The following is an 18,296-nucleotide window of genomic DNA, read 5'->3' as shown; positions in this document are numbered from 1 at the left end:
GACTGCGTGATGAGTATTTCTGGATATTTATCATTAAATAAATTACACACTTCCATCTGAGTTCGCGATTTGTCTCCATACCCAATCATCATGAGTATTTCAATTCTTTGCTTTACACTCAAACTAATTTCTACTTAAAATTAATTCTAAGCAATAATACAGAACATTCACGAATTATTACAATTATTGTACGACTTAATTGTTATTGAACGTTACTAAAAATAATCACAGAAGATTATTACAGAAATAGGTAATTACTTAAAAATAATTAGAAGTAGGCTACTTTTTTGCAATTGATAATAAATAATTTATTTTCTAAGCGCATATCTTTCAAAATATATCCATTAGACACGAGTATTATACTTTTTTGAAATCAACTCATTTTTATCGATCTAAAAATGTAATAAATTCAGGGTGTTATATTTAAAAAAAGAGACGATGACGTCATTACTGTAATGTGTATCACCTTGTATAATAAAATTTTATTGTAAAATTAGAACATTACATTTAAAAATCGACGTGTTTTAGATTTTTTTAAAAATACTTTTCATTTAGGAAATATCGAATTTATTCCATACTTTACGGACACACTGTATATAAGAGAACATTTAGTACGGATATCGAAGAAGAGCACAAAACAATAACAGAAGCTATACACATCAAGCTATTAAAAAAGCAATTGGTATGAAAAAAAGGGTAAAAAAGCAATCCATAATGAATGATCAGGGAAATAAAATAAATTATAAGAAAAAAGAACGAAAAATAGAAAAGACCTAAAAAGAGTGGTTAAACCTAAAACAGAAGCAACATGGAATGAATATAAAGTATTAGAAAGAAGATAACAGAAGGTCAGAGAAGATAAACATTTAATGTGGGAATAGCACTGCATTAATATTAAAATCAGAATAGGAGATCACTAAAGTGTGGAGATCATTAAGAAAGATGAAAACCAAACGCACAGACCAGAGAACCAACGTTATTCCGATTCAAGATTGGAAATCTCATATTATGAAAGCTATTGATAGAAAGTAGGAATATTTACAAGACAACACGATTTTACCTGTGGTATTTCGACTTCGAGGTATTTAAAGTCGTTTAAATATCTACGAGCATTTTTGACAACAGCCGAGCTAGTATAAGAGGAATTATACATCATCATCATCATCATCTTGGTGCTACAGCCCTTAGAGGGCCTCGACCTTCTCAAGCTTTCTACGCCATTCTATTCTGTCCCTCGCTTGCATTTTCCAGTTGCCGACTCCGATCTTCTCGGCATCTTGTGTTACCCCGTCCATCCACCTTAGCTTTGGTCTACCCCGTCTTCTCATTCCTACGGGTTGCGCTGTTAGAATCTTTTTTATTTTATTTAAGAGGAAATTATACACCGAATAGAAAAGGGAAAGAAAGTATTTGGAAGTCTTAATTCAGTATGATGGGACCAATGTATAACAGAAAAAACAAAGATTAGGATTAAAATACCACTTGTGGACTCTGTCGTAAGGATGGAAGTAAAATGTGGACTTTAAATGTTAAACCAAAGAAAAAGTTAAATATAATGTCATTGCGCGACAGAATTACCAATGAAGCCATTAGAGATAGATTAAATGCCACATACACGTTAACTGATACAATAGAAAGGACGTTTTAAGTGGTTTGGATATTTCCGACGAATCAAAGAAACCCAGGTCAAAGATGACCCAGTATAGTATTTAGATGGAATCCCCCAGGAAGACATAAAAGAGGAAGATTAAAATAGTCCTGACGTGGTAATATTAGGTTGACATTGGAGCGCAGGAATTTGGGTCTCGAATTAAGGAGAAACCATACAAAGAAATCAATGCATTTTTGAAATAAACAACATTTTTTATTTCTAAAATTTATTTAGATTAAAAAATTTTCATCTTGCCCCCGTAAGAGAACCAGAGTACACCATGAGCACACATAGACAGGTAAGTCATTACAAATAATTGGTGGTAGTATTTACAAGTAAAAAAAAGTTTACCACTTTTATCCCCGGGCTTCCCCCTAAAACCTCTCCTGGCAGGGGGGTAAAAACGCAAAAAAATCGATTTACCAAGAATTTGTAAATCGTATAAAAAATGGTTTCCAACAAAACATGTTTTCTCTGTTTTGCTCTTTGGCTGTGAAAGTTGGACAATTGACTATGAAACAGAAAAAAGAATAGTTGCCTTTGAAATATGCATATACAGAAAGTCCTGAGGAGATAGTTTGGCCGCTCATCAGCAAAAGAAAAGACTTCTTCCTTTGAGATTTTTACAGTCCAAGGAATTTTAAGAATACGCCTATATAGCCACATTTCGAATGCCTTCAATTTTTTTACAGATTGGGCTTTCAGAGTCCAAGCTTCTACCCCATAAAGCAGTTTCGACCATACATAACATTCGACCATCTCAATCTAATAACCATACTCAATTTCTTATTTGTAAACATTGACTTTTATTTTATAAGTCCATTTCGAGGTATTTCAATTTTGACCTTTATCTCCTCTTTAAGTTTATAATTGCTCCGAGGTATTTATACTTGTCGAACCTCTCTAACGGTTTAATCTCCAATGTCAGATGTATGTTGTCAACAGGGGTTTTCAAGATCACTATGTATTTGGTTTTATCTATATTCGTTGCTAGTCCTATCTTTTTGATTTATCTGTTAATGATTTCTATAAGAATTTGTAAGTCGTCTATATTTTCTGTCATAATTCTGGTATCGTCTGCAAATTTTATGTTATTAATGATGCTCGATCCATTCCTTACATCTTCAATTCTTTCCTATAGTGACTCCTAAAATATTAGTTGGGAGTACACATTAAATAATTGTGGTGACAGCACACATCTCTGTCTGACTCCTTTTTGAATTTCTACTTGATTTGTTTCATTATTTTCCACCCGCATGACCGCTGTTTGATTTTAGTAGATTTTTTATTAAATTAATATCCTTGGTATCTAGGTGTATGTGTTTTAATGCATGTATGAGCTTACCAGGTTGAACTATGTCAAATGCTTTTGAAAATCTATATTAGATATGATGTTCTGGGAAAGGCCAGAGGAAAGAAGGTCTGTAGGGCCGCCTAGTACAAGGTGGAAAGATGCAGTCAAAGAAGATCTAGAGAAAATGGGAGGGCGACAATGGGAATTACTGGAACAGGACGGACAAACATGGAAGGCAATAGTAAACGCGGCAAAGACTCACGAAGAGTTGTAGCGCCATTGATGATGATGATATTAGATATGAATACGTTTTTTTATAATTGCACTAATCACTGCACTACCGCAACTGTGGACAGAGGACAGGTTATTTATACCGTCGATATTGACATGGTTTGGGTGCGGGTTGGCGGCAATTTCTGATGGCGGAATTTTGATTAGAAGATAGAGCAAACGATATTTTCTTTATGAGAGGTTTCCATGTCGAAGGTAACCGGATGCCGACATCTCTTTTATTGAGACAATTTGGCCTTTTTTCAATCTCTATGGCTTCTCGGATAATTCTTGGATTATAGAAGCGGATATGGGCTATGGTTCTGGAGTTTTCAAAATCAATTTTGTGACCTCGATGAAGATGTTGTTGATCTGGAGCTTAAATTAAAATCAGAAATGGAATGTTCAAACGTATTTTAGATTCTACGATTTGTTTGGGCTATATAATGCCTATAGTATCCTGTATTCTTCCACATCTGCAACCCTGGTCTTCCTCCTAACAAAAAGACTAAAAACCCTACACCCCTCATAAAATAAAGCTCAAGACTTCCGATGGGAATCAACTCAATGTATCGCTAAATATAATTGTAAACTTTCCTCCACGGACATGCCACCTATTAACTATTTAATTATTTCCTTAACACTTACAAAGATCAACTACAAATTTTACAACAACTAAACATCTGTTCATGGTAATTCTAGACCACTATCCCAACTATTAGCCAATCTTTACCGACACCTCTAAAATTGTCAATGGTCAAGATACTGCCTACTACTGTAAAGAAAATATATGATATCGACTCCTACACACATTCTGGCTTTACAACCCTGCGTAGGGCCTAGCCCCTCATGAATTCCTCTCCAGTCGTCTCTATCCATCGCCTTTCTCCGCCAAGTACGTATTCCCATATTTCTCATATCTTCATCGATGTTATCAAGGAACCTTGTTCTGGATCTTCCTCTTCTTTGACCAATGGGTCTATCAATTTCATTTTGTTCCATCCGCATTACATGTCCTATCCACCTCAGACGTCCTATCTTAATATATTTTACTATATGAGGTTCCTGGTATATTATATAAAGTTCGAAGTTGTATCGACTTCTCCACATTCCATTGTCATTCACTGCTCTATAGATTCGCCTTAGTACTTTTCTTTCGAAATATTATAACATGTTTTCATTCTTTTTTGTTAGAGTCGAGGTCTCTGAACCATGCTTATTTCGACGTACCCCATGTAACGGTTGCATCTCGAGATGATGATCTGTGTGTTCCAGAATGCTCCTGATTTATCGACCGGCTGACACGATCAAGTCGCTCATCAAACCGAGAATAGTCCACAGGAATGGACTATTGCAGATTACACTACTACATAATAACTTGTATGTATAAGCAGCGCTTCAGTTGATTAGATATTATCATGATCTAAACTTATAAATAAATATATCTATATAAATTACAACCACTCGTTTTATTGAAACACGTTACAATATATTAGGACTGGGCGTATTATTGTTTTGTAGAGTTTTATTTTTGTATTTCTCGATATAATTGTGGATTTAAGGAGGAGATTGTGCCTAAAATAGCATCTATTGGCCGTGCAAATTCTGCGGTTTATCACTGCGATAGTATTATTTTCAGGGGTGCACATGAATTGGCTCCCGCTTGTAGGTAATAAGATATCCATCGATAAAAGGTTTTTGCGTGAATTGGCTCCCGATGAAATTCTTGGAAATTTAGGTAGGTATGCGATGCCCAATAAAATTTTATTGGGCTGGATAGCCAGTTAAAAATTGGATTTTTCCATCATTCTTTAAATCCGTAAATTTTTAACAGTGTTAACCAATTTAATAGACAACAAGTTATACAATAATTCTGTTTAATGAATAGAATAGAATAGAATAGAATATTCTTTATTAATCCCATCAGATCACATTGTGATATAGAACAAGTCATATAGTACATAAAGCATGATCAACAAGTTATATAGGACAATTACATAAAACAAAATCAATAAAACATAGATTAATATAAAAAAAAAGAAATGCAATATAGAGCGTCTCTGAACCCGTCGGTCCTCATTCCCTGTCATCATCATCTAGCCTCAAGAGTCCACTGCTGAACATAGGCCTCTTCCTCATGTTTCCAACCCCGTCTATCTTGCGCCGCTCTCATCCAGTTTTTATCGAGTCTTCTTAAATCGTCAGTCCATCTTGTAGGTGGTCGACCGACGCTTCTCTTGTCTTCCCTTGGCCTCCATTCCAATAACCTCTTTGTCCATCGCCCATCTGTCATTCTGGCTATGTGTCCTGCCCATCTCCATTTTAGTCTGGCTATCTTCTCGATGATGTCAGTCACTCAACAAGTTATATAGGACAATTACATAAAACAAAATCAATAAAACATAGATTAATATAAAAAAAAAGAAATGCAATATAGAGCGTCTCTGAACCCGTCGGTCCTCATTCCCTGTCATCATCATCTAGCCTCAAGAGTCCACTGCTGAACATAGGCCTCTTCCTCATGTTTCCAACCCCGTCTATCTTGCGCCGCTCTCATCCAGTTTTTATCGAGTCTTCTTAAATCGTCAGTCCATCTTGTAGGTGGTCGACCGACGCTTCTCTTGTCTTCCCTTGGCCTCCATTCCAATAACCTCTTTGTCCATCGCCCATCTGTCATTCTGGCTATGTGTCCTGCCCATCTCCATTTTAGTCTGGCTATCTTCTCGATGATGTCAGTCACTCCGGTTCTTCTCCTGATGTCTTCGTTGGTTATTCTGTCTCGCAGAGTTATTCCTAACATGGACCGCTCCATTCTTCTCTGCGTGACTCTCAGTTTGGTAGCTGCTGCTTTTGTTAAGGTAAGTGTTTCTGCTCCGTACGTCAAGACTGGGAGGACGCACTGATCAAATACCTTTCTCTTTAGGCATGTGGGCAGCTCACTTTTAAAAGTTTCTCTCAGTTTTCCAAATGCTGCCCACCCAAGGCCGATTCTTCTCTTCAGTTCATGAGTCTGGTTATCCCTGCCAATCATAATTTCATGTCCCAGGTATTTATATCTATCTACGAGTTCTATTTCTTTTCCACCAATACTGATGTTCTGGTTGGGTACCAAATTGGTCATGATTTTTGTTTTCGAGATATTTATATTTAAACCTACACTTTCTGTAGCCACAACGAGTTCCTGTACCATCTCTCTTGCCATACCTAGATCTTCAGCTATTATAAGTATATCATCGGCGAAACGTAAGTAGTTTAGATATTCTCCAACTATTTTTATTCCCTTTGTCATCCAATCCAAATTCTTAAAAGCATGTTCTAGCACCGTATTAAAAAGTTTAGGTGACATTGGGTCTCCTTGTCTAACCCCCCGTTCTATTTTTATGCGATTACTGTTAGTATGTAATCTGACAGTGGTTGTTGCCTGCAGGTATATTTTGTATAATAATTTAGTATATCTATAATCTAGCCTGCATTCTTTAAGCGCCTGTAATATTCCCTGTAGTCTTTTATTAAGTCAAAATAATCATTTAGGTTGTAAACGCATAATTGGATCAAGCATGCTTTTAATTTATTTTTGAATTTTTGAATATTATTTTCATTTCTTATATTGAATGTAATATTTCATGTGTTTGTTATATCCACTAGTAAACCTGCGCGGTTGATGTTTTTTTGTGTTTAAATAAAAAAACATAAATTTAAAATTATCTATTATATCTATTTATAGTTCGTGAAATATCATTGTCCCCCCGTATTTGACCTTTGTAAAAATATGGTTAATAATTATCCTTATCAATGATATCAAAACATTTCAGTCTTGTAGCATTGTTAAGAATATATTATATTATTTGTATTCATTATTTGTAGATCTTAAGGTGAAAATGTCAGTCTTTTTAAAACGTGTAATATTTCTTCCTAAACCAGGTTTAAGAAAATACTCTCAAAATTTACCCGAATTGACAAAAGTAAGTAAAAATTATTTAAAATTTTGTAATGACATATATAGCGACCATTACCTACGATTATAAACGACAATAAAGATAAACTAACGTCAAACCTTCGGCGCACCTTAACTGGCTCCCGAGCTCTATAAATCCACTTTAATCATACGCAAATTGCCTCCCAACCCCATACATGAACCGGCTCCTATTCATTACAAAATTCTCAGAAATTTAAATCTTCTTCTAGTACTTGGATTTTGGTAAAACAGGTATAAATATACACTAGAAATTAGAAATGTAATCGTAAACAATTTATTTGTTTAGGAGACCAGGGTTTGTTGACTTATTTTTTCAATAAATAATTTTTACTGTTTAATTTTTTGCATACCGTTAAATTCAAGTATGTCAGCTGGTTCTATACTCATTTAGGTATTGTACATACATTTTCAATTTATTCGAATTTTCCTTAGAAAAAAGTTTTAAGCAAATTTTGACTGCCTTGCAAAGCAAGTCAACTAGCATCGGGTGAGTGTTTACTAGTTGACTAACGGCCTGGGTTTAGTTGACTCAATATTTTCTTAGTGATATTATAAGGGTAATAATAGTGACACAATCCAAAAACAAATGTAGAGAAAAAACTACCAAGAAAATCTACCAATTTAAAACGACACTCACAAATCACCATCTGAATCACAATTGATGTATATGAAAAAAGTGATATTACTTTTGTTCGTGCATTTGATGTGAGCCAATCTGCTGCAATGGGTGCATTGCACCCAGTCATCACCTCTAGTGCTATTTCCATACGGTTCTTCACATACTAAGCACTCAGTTTCACCCTCATGGTGATTGGTTGAACCCTTGGATTGATGATTCAAGATGGCGTCCGATAATCAAGTCGCAGTTTTAACAGCGGAACTAAATAAGCTAAAAAAGCAGGAATTAATTGACATATTAGTGAATTTAAAGTTGCCACTTTCCGGTTCTAATCCACAGTTATCAGATTATGTTAATAAATTAACACAAACAGTGCAAAAAGGTATTAAAAGCATTCAATATCGAACATAACCTAGACGTTATTGTGTGTGAACAGTGTATAAAGACCAACAAGGAACTTACTAATATAAAAAGTGAACTTGCAGCAGTAAGTAAACTATCATTCCATCTAGAAAAACGTACGGAAGAGCAACAAGATTTAATTTCTTTATTAAAAGATAAATGTAATAAAAATTCAGCCATGCCCGTTCCAACGTCATCTAGTGAAAAAACTGTAAATAAAGCAGGCCCGACCAACTCAGGTTCTACCAGTCAAGAACCCATTAAAATGTCATTAAACAAAAACACAAGTCTACCTCATTCATACATGAGTGATAAACAAAAAGAAAATAAAAACAATCTAAAAACAGGACACTCATCTTGGAATACCCAACCGAAAAAAGAAAATAAATACAAACCGATTATTGGAAGCAATGAAACGTCTACTGTAAACACCATTCCTAGACAAGGTCATGTACATGTGTCCCGCATTGGTGTTGATATGAAAGCCGATGATCTTCTAAAATTTCTGGGTGAGACGGTACCCAATATTACTTTTAACTGCGTTGAATGGCATAGAACTGACAAATACTCCACATATAAGGTATCTTTCCCTTTCGATAAAATTGACGAAGTCTACAGTCCTAATATTTGGCCCAAAGGAGCTGCCGTTAGGAGATTTAACTTCAACAGAAATTTTCAGCACACAAAGAAGATGGAGGAAGAAACCTAGAAGCTTCTACAAAATTTTATCAAAATAAACTAATTCAAAAAGGTACGATAAGCATGTTTCATGTTAATTTGCAGTGTATTTCAAATAAAGTCGATATGATAAATGCTTTTCTTGCGGATCAAAAATTATATGACGTCATATGTTTTTCCGAGCACTGGCAAAGTGAAGAAAATTTAAAATTAATTAACATATCCGGCTTTTCATTAGCTAATTTCTTTTGTAGGGTAAAAAAGAAACAAGGCGGAGTTGCAATTTATGTAAAAGAAAATCTTATGTATTCCTCTCTTAATCTAAATGAATATAATGTAGAGCAAAGTTCTGAGTTTTGTGCAATTTATGTACCTTCAATAAAAACCAATATTTTAACTGTATACAGATCGGGTAAGGGTGACTTTGACTTATTTTTGGTGAATTTTGAAAATGTCATAACATCCTTGCTTAGTAAAGCAGACAAACTTATCATACTTGGTGATTTTAATATAAATTTTAAACTTGAATCAGAACCTTTTTTTGATATTCAAAATCTATTAACATCTTTTGGTTTAAAAACAACTATAAACGATTATACTAGAATCACATCCCAGTCCAGTAGTTGCATCGACAACATTATGACAAATTTTCTGAAACTATCTACAGAGTGGGCGTATTTGAACCTTGTTTTTCTGACCATCGAGCTCAGTTTTTATTTATTGACTCTGAGCATAAAGTTGTTGACACTTATCAAACATTTCAGCGGTTTATTACTTCTTCTGGTTTACAGAAGCTTAAACGTGCGCTAGCTAGTACAAATATGGACTTTTTCTATGATATTAATAATGATCCTGATTTTTTAACAGTCTTTCTTACCGAAACTTATAACAATTTAATATTAAAACATTTTCCACTAAAAAAAGTACGACAAATGGCTGAAAAAACACCTGTGCAATGGTTTAATAATGAATTAAGGTCTACAGATCCAATCTTTCTCTTGTTAAACACATTGCAGATGCCACTAAGGATCCCGATTTGTTCAAAGTATATAAAAAACAAAAAGTTGAATATAATCGGCAATTGAAAATTGCTAAAAAGTCAGCTTACTGTAATTTTATTACTAATTCCAATAATAAACCTAGAGACTGCTGGAAAATAGTAAATTTTGAAAGAAACTACACAAGATCCAGTTCGGTACAACCTGATCTACCTCCAGACGAAATGAATCAATTTTTTACTACAATTGCAGAGAATATAATTACATCTCTTCCCAGTATTAACGTCGATGTCCTCGTCAATTACAGAAATTATCCTTCTCCGAGCAAGTCCTTTTTTTTTCGTCCCGTTCTGGAAGAAGAGGTCTCTCAAATAATAAAGTCTCTTAGTAATTCTAATTGTAGGGACGTTCACGAAATTAATAGCAAAATTTTAAAAGAAACTTACCAAATAATTTTAACACCTTTCACTCATCTTATTAATTTAATTCTATCAACTGGAGTATTTCCAGAAATACTAAAATACTCAAAAGTACTACCAATCTACAAAAAAGGTGATTCCTCAAAAACTGACAATTACAGACCCATAAGCATTGTTTCTACCTTTGGGAAAGTGATTGAAAAAGTTATCAAACAACAATTTTATTCCTATTTTGAGTCAAATAATTACTTTAGCAACTCACAATATGGATTCAGAAGTGCTCGTTCTACTACGAACGCGGTATTTAATGTTGTGAGCGAGGTGATTGAGGGGCTTGAACGCGGCAATCGCATAGCAATTTCTCTTTGCGACTTGTCGAAGGCTTTTGATTGCGTTTCACACGACATTTTGCTTCACAAATTAAATTACTATGGAATCAGAGGTATCCCTCTTAAGCTTATAACTTCTTATCTATGTGGCAGACACCAGGCGGTAGTGTCAAAAGGTCATCTCTCCGATTTTCTATCAGTAAAACATGGAGTCCCACAAGGTTCGGTCTTAGGACCTCTTTTGTTTATTATTTATGTCAACGATCTGCCTAAATTCATATCTCCGTACAAAACCATACAATTCGCAGATGATACGACATACGTTATATCAGGAAAAAATAATGATGATTTAAAAATGTCTCATGAGGAAGTTTCTACTAAATCTAGCTCATGGTTTGCTGCAAACAAACTAAAACTTAACTCTGATAAAACGCAAAATTTGGTTATATCTGCAAGTAATTTACACAATGATCTAGTAAACAAAGAGACTGTTAAACTATTGGGAATAACCATAGATAATCGACTTAACTGGTCGGCTCATATTTCACAACTTAAGAAAAAACTATCAAGTTCATTATTTGTTATTCGCCAACTAGCAAGGGTTGTCAACTTTGAAACATTAAAAATGACATATTTTTCCTTATTTCACTCTCATCTAAACTATGGTGTAATTATATGGGGCAATTCAACAAATGCACTTCAAATTTTTAGAATGCAAAAGAAAGCTATCAGAATGTTAGCAGGGGTTAGTTATCTAGAACACTGCCGACCTTTCTTTATAAAATTCAAAATTATGCCGCTACCTACTCTGTTGATATTTCAAGTTTTAACTGAAATTCACAGAAAACGTGCTCATTTAATAAAGCAGTCTGATGTCCATGTTCACAATACGCGAAACTGTCACTACCTACGAACAAATCGCTGTAGATTAAGTCTTTCAGAAAAAAATAGTCTTAATTATAATTATTACAATATTTTACCAAAAAGTATAAAACAGCTAAGCTGTAATAGTTTCGATAAAGTTATAAAAAAATATCTACTAAAACATTGTTTTTACTGCTCAGAAGAATATATGACTCATTGCAGAACATCGAATGAACTGCTTACCGTAACTTTGCCATAAATGTTTTTCTGTTCATTATATGTTCTTGTTTGTATATATTATTTAAGTTACGTTTTATATTCGTTTTTTTTTTTTTAATACTATGTATGTTCTTTTTGACTTGCTACAAACAATATTTGTATTGTTATGTAGTTAAATAAATACTCTACTCTACTCTACTCTACTCATATTCCGAGGATGTAGGGTCATGATGAGCTGCAGGCGTAGATGGAATCGGGCTTTATTCCCGGAAAAGAAATCTTCGACCGTCTCTAATTTTCGTGTTTTTGATTGAATTTTGATCTTTCTTTTGGTTGCATGTTTTTATTTTATGTGGACTTTTCTTTTTTTTTTTTCGCATTATGTCTTTCTTCCACAAGAGCGTCTTTTATCGAAGTATCGGTTAAAATAGTAATTTGTCTCTTCTTTTCTCGGATTTTGTCGAAGAAATGCTTTTGAAAATGGCCTTACTTCTTCATATCGGATTTGTTGGTTCTATTTTTGTCGACGCGACTATGTTTGCAGACAAATTGTCGTTGACATCTGGGAAATGTTTTAGAATTTTCGGTGGATTCTCCATGATTTTAACTTGATCCACTGTTGAAATATTTCTGTTCTTTTCGGTAGCAATTCCTTCTTCATTTTCTGGTGTAGGCATGTCTGTCACATATGATGACAAGAAGTCATTTTCTGTGAAGATATGCTCATTCAGAGGACATATCTCTGTTTTACTGAACCCAGCCATTATATTGGTTGGCGTAGCAGCTAGAGCTCAATTTTACAATGCCAGAAACATGGAAAATGGAGAATGTCTTACCTAGATTGATCACCATCCAGGTGAATTGCAGTATTTTTTTGGGGTTTGTAAACACTCCTATCTGTTGCCGTGAAAGATAAAACTATTGCTCCGTTTTTACAAATATTTAACGCGTCGATAGAAAGATGGGATTCATGGCTGTCGAGCAGCAAAAGTATAGGGCGCTCTTTAGAACATCTTATGTGAAACACAAATTGCTTGACAAATTTCACAAAATGTTTTTTCATCCATCCTGATGGATTTGCATCTCCTAGGCTTCCGACAGTTGCAACTCCAATAAAATGGTCGCTGTACTTTACCCTCGGAAAAATGAAGAACGGAGGAACAGAATTACTACTTGCTGAAACTGCAACAGTGAGAGTTACAAGAGTTCTTCTTTCAGCGGGCGTGAGTTTGCCTATTTGCTAGAAGCCACGTCGCTATCGTACCACTATTCTATCCGGCTTTTAAATAGTTGTGATACCCGTCTCGTGTACGTTCCAAATATCCAATGCTTGCAAATTCAGACTCTTATATACCGTTTTCAAATTGTTGAAAAACATGTATACATTTGATTTGTTGAATGAAGTGACTTCTCACAAACTGGTGGCTTGTGGTGTCCTCAAGGATAGTATTCTATTCCTCTTGATATAAGATATATACAAATCTGGACTTGCCATTTTATTGATTGTTCAGCTATCTGAAACTCTTAGATGGTTTGCACTGGCATATTGGAAGACGAATTTTCTGAGCTGCTTCGAGGTTAAACCGTAATAAATATACGAAGCTTGTTTCGGGTAATTAGCTAGAAGTGTCACTTGTTCCTTAGAAAAAATATTTTGCACATTGAAATAACTTAAACAATTCTAGCTTTACATTCCCACCATGTGATCTGGCTTTAACTACATAACGCTGAAGTGTTTTTGTGGTATTGATAAGTCTTTTGGCGACACTATTGACACTTCTGCCCTCATTTAAAACTGTCGCAACTGCCCGTTGATTGGTATCGGGTACTGTTTTGCCCTTATCACTTTTCCTCTTGTAGGTTTTCATAGTTCTGCTGTAATAAAAATAAAGACCATTAACGCCTTAGATAGATTTACATTTGGAGAGACACATGCAATATAACAGTTTCTAATACTTTCCAAATGCTTCGATATTACTGTCAATTTATTAATCCGTTGTAAAATGCCAACTTAGTTCACAAATTCAGAAATTTAAGTACATGATAGGGTTTGGTCGACAAGCTCCATGGGTCACCCTGTCATTCCGAGGGCCGTAGGATAGACAAGCGTTAATGTAGATACGATTAAATTACGCCAAATTATAGTCAATGTATGTTACTTCTTAAAAATATTTAGTGAAATTTGTGACAAACTATTTTATAGATAATAATACGAAAATGTTGAGAGCCAAAGTAATTACTTACCAAGGATGATTCTAGATGTCTTGTTCTCAACGACACAAAACACAAGCGACCATAACGGCGATATTGTAAAATGGAGATGCAAAAGTGGGCAGTTCAGATATTATGTGTACAGGCGACATCTGTTACACATTAGAGAAACTAAAGACAATTGGTCAACTAACCTCTTTAGTCAACTTGCCCCGGTCTGCCCTAAAGAAACTGCAACTTACAGACTATACAGGTTGATGCCCTCATTTTTTTACAAACTCAAAAGAAGTTATACGTTTTAAAATGTTCGGATGGCAACTTTATTTATCGATATTTGTAACGACTTACTGATTCTCAGCCCACACGGTAGATGGAAATTTGGCGTCTTCAGCCAAACACAAAGAGAGACCAAACATGTATTTTAAGTAACAAGAAATGATTCTTTCGAATATTCCGTTGCCAAGCGCAGTTTCTGAATCTTACCCACTATTTCATTTCATTTCGTTGCCACCTATTTCATATAATTAAAGTTAAATTCATATAGACTAAGAATCGTTTAATAAACTTACCAAGTCTATCCAAGGTTAAAACAGTATCGTGCATATCAGAATTTGGAAAAACTTGGCGAACTGCTTGGTGAATTGGTATTTTAAAATCCACATAGAACGGCCGGGTCAAAGATTATGCTTCTACTCGTACACTCCTCTTTCAAGAATTGGAACACACTTACGTAGGAAACGGGTTCCTTGTTGGGAAGCAACCATATAGAAGAGGTACGTAGTTTTCGTTCATGAACCAGTGGACAGTAAACAGTTGAAAAAAATACTTCGTGTAGTATTTCAAGGTTCCGCCCACATAAATAGTATTTAAACTGCACAAAATTAAATTTGTCTCTCAAGAAAATACCACGAAATTGGCGTCGGAATGCAGTTTCTTATCCTTATTAAAATTGTTCACTTCTTTGTGAAGAAGTTTCATGGACTTTATTTGGCACGGCCATTTGCATTAGCGTTTCCAGTCTGATGCTCTCATGGTTGTGCTCACCACCAAAGTCGAGGTCTGGTACGGTGGGGGAGGTTTTATTTTCACATACGACTTACATCCACGGCGTGCACACTGCCATCGCTTCAATCTCTCGACAATAACTTGTGGAAATTATATTCAAAACTGTTCACCACTAACATGGGTTTACACCGATCGCATAACATTTCTGTAGATTGCATCTCTTTGGACGATATGATCAAGTACAAGCAAGACGCAAAACTATCAGCAAACTAATTTGAAATAAGCTTGCGGCGCAGGGATATACGAATTTAAAGAATTATGGGAAAATCTAGTTTCTAACTGGCCACTCCAATAAAATCCATGCCTAATGACCTAAATTTCCGAGAAGTTCATCGGTAACCAATTCGCGCAAACATCTTTATCCGTAGAGTGCTTATTACCTGAGAGCGGGAACCAGTTCATATACACCCCAAACGATAAAGTCATCATCATCACTTGCTCGACAACCCATTTGGGGTCTTGGTCTGTTCCATGATTCTTCTCCATTTTAATCTGTTTCGAGCTTTTTTTCTCCATTTTTTTTATTTTTAAGGTTGTTCAATCATTTTCTATTCCTTCTATTTATCTCAGCTTCGGTCTTCTTCTTTTTGTTGTTTTTTCCTACTAGCACTTGTTTGCCTATTTTGTTTGGTATTTCTCCTTCTTCCATTCTTTCTACATGTCCCATCTAACACAGCTATCCTATTTTAATGAATGTTACAATATTCGGATCCTGATATAATTCGAAATTGTATCTTCTTCGCCAATTTTTTTTTTGCCTTTGTATATGTGTCGCAAGATTTTTTTAAAGGTGTCTAATAATCTTTCCTCACGTTTAGAGAGTGTCCAGGTTTCTGAAACATATGTGAGTATTGGTCTTATTAAGGTTTTGTGGATTTGGCATTTTGTTTTTCTTGCGACGTTATTTGATCTTAGTTGCCTAATTAAGCGATGGTAGTATTTATATTCGCCTATTATATTATATTTACATATTTGCTTCTTCACTTCCTCCTTAATATTGTATTCTCCCATTGTTAGATTCTGTAGCTGCCTTATTTCTGCGTTTTTGCTTGCATGGATATATTTTGTTTTGTCCTGATTGATCTTAAGGTCACTATTTTGTGCACCTCGTTCTATTTGGTTGAATGCCTTTATCATTTCTCCTCTTGGCCTTGCGATTCTGTCAACACTTTTATAACATATTATTTATCGAGCATTGACCTGTTGCGTCTCTTATTATTTTTTCGATCATGATATTGAATAAGATGCATGATAGGCGTCTCTCTGACGCAGATCCTTTGTCACATCTATTGTTATGAATAATTCGTTTTGTATCAAGGATTTTTGTTTTAACTCTTAAAGTTTCTTTTATCAATACTTAGTTCTGTTGGTATATTAAATTTTTTCATTATTTGTATTAGGAATTCTCGATTTATATTGTAATGCGCTTTCGAAGTCTATAAAGAGATATGTTTTTACAGGATCTTCCGTAGAAAAAATATCTGGTTTGGACATTATTTTGTATGCTGCGTTCAACAGAGTGACTCCACAGTAGTTTCCACATTCCAGTAGTCTTCTTTTTTATGTAATGGTACAATAATATTGCTACTCCACTCCGCTGGTAACTGCTTATTCAATCATATCTTTCTTCTTATTGGCTCATGTATTGTTTGTAGTAATGCGTCACCTCCCTATCTTCTTAGTATCTTATCTTCTTAGTATTTCTTGCTGTTATTACAATATATTACCCACTTTATCTATACACATTTTTTTCTGTTTTTAGTTAGTTGCTGGTAAAAGTTTCTTAGCTCTGTTGGCTTACTTAGTTCTTTTAGCTCTTGAAGGTTTTTGTTCATATTTTCTCTCTTTTTTCTTCGGTGGATTTTCTTTTTTTCTTTACGTAACTGTTTATATTCCTCCTCTGCTTATTGAGCTCTGTGCCCCTATTGCATTAGTAAATATGTTCTGTTATTTTTTTTTCTGTTATAATCTGAAATTGTTCGTCAAACTAGTCGTTCATTTTTGTTCTTCTTTATTTACCTTCCATGTCTAGTACTTCTTCAGGTGCTTCTTTTATGATGTTTTTGCACCCTTCCCACTCCTCATTTATATGTTCATGTTTTCATCTGTTTTCTAGTTTGATGTTTACATTTGTCTATATTCTCTATTTTTGTTCGTATTTTTGAGTCCTTCTACACTATATCGTTCATGATTAGAACCTCTTTCCTTTTTGATGTTTGAAAATCTGGTCTTTTTCCTACTTTTGACCAGATAGTGATCAGAATCGGCATTTGCTCCCCTACTAGTGCGGAAGTTTATTATATTCGTATTGATAACCTTCATAAATAACACGCTTATAAGAATTGTTATACACATTTTTGCAGTTATATATTTGTTATACAATAAACTATCTCGAGTTTTATACCACTCACCATGATTTCTTGTTTTCAGAACACTTTTAAAGTTACTAGAGGCAACTACAATTACCTTAGAGATGAAGATATAAAACATTTTCAAAACGTGCTTGGAGTTAATAGGGTACTTACCAGTTCCGAAGACTTGCACAAATATAACGTGGACTGGTTTTTCCAAGTCAGAGGTAAAATTGTTAATCTAAATAAAATAGATGAAAAACTATGCCAAATTTGCATTAATTCCCAATCAGATGAATTTTTCTACAGGTCTTAAATACGTCATTACAAAAGCTACCTCAAAAGTATCCATAGGTCCCGCTTGTCCGTGGGATTTTATCCAAGGTATCCATATATATATATATATATATATATATATATATATATATATATATATATATATATATATATATATATATATACATATATATATCTTAAACAGAAGGAGATACAGGAAAATTCGATTAAAAAGTTCGCAGATCGCAAAATTCTGTACAAAAGGTATCTTTACTTTTTTTATCCTATGAAGCCCCGTTCTCGAGTTATCGCAAAATCAAACCTAGAATATACGAATATGCACTCAGATGTGGCCAATAGGTATGCATCATAAGTAGGGACCAAAATATATGCAACAGAAAATAGACCAAATATGCGCATATGTAAATATTTAAAATATATTATAAAATCAGTATTTCTTGGGTTATTAGGTATCGGTATACCTCGCAACAAAGGAAAAAATATATAATAAAATATCTGTATAAGATGGAAGGCAACCGTATATACGTATTTATGACTATTGGTCGTCTTCAGTACGGTGCAGGTTAAAAAGGAGCATATTAACTTCAAACTACAGGAGCAATGCGACCAATTTGTGGCAATAATGTTAGAAGACTCTTAGGATTCCAGAGCAA

The 18,296-nt window shown here is 34.4% G+C and overlaps 1 protein-coding gene across 1 annotated transcript in view; it reads left to right on the top strand.

Moving 5' to 3' along the window:
* The first annotated feature begins 7,016 nt into the window (after positions 1–7,016).
* The window catches only part of LOC140446710 (D-2-hydroxyglutarate dehydrogenase, mitochondrial-like), a 45,528-nt gene continuing 34,248 nt past the window's right edge, over positions 7,017–18,296 (top strand). Inside the window, exons 1-2 of the mRNA XM_072539307.1 lie at positions 7,017–7,177; positions 17,426–17,573. Of these exons, the coding sequence (XP_072395408.1) occupies positions 7,094–7,177; positions 17,426–17,573 (232 nt within the window). The 5' untranslated portion in view covers positions 7,017–7,093. The remainder of the gene's footprint in view (positions 7,178–17,425; positions 17,574–18,296) is intronic.

Source organism: Diabrotica undecimpunctata, chromosome 7 (assembly GCF_040954645.1).
Source record: "Diabrotica undecimpunctata isolate CICGRU chromosome 7, icDiaUnde3, whole genome shotgun sequence".
NCBI classification, from domain to species: Eukaryota; Metazoa; Arthropoda; class Insecta; order Coleoptera; family Chrysomelidae; genus Diabrotica; species Diabrotica undecimpunctata.
Note: the sequence above shows the minus strand (reverse complement) of the source record. Positions and strands in the feature narration are given on the sequence as shown.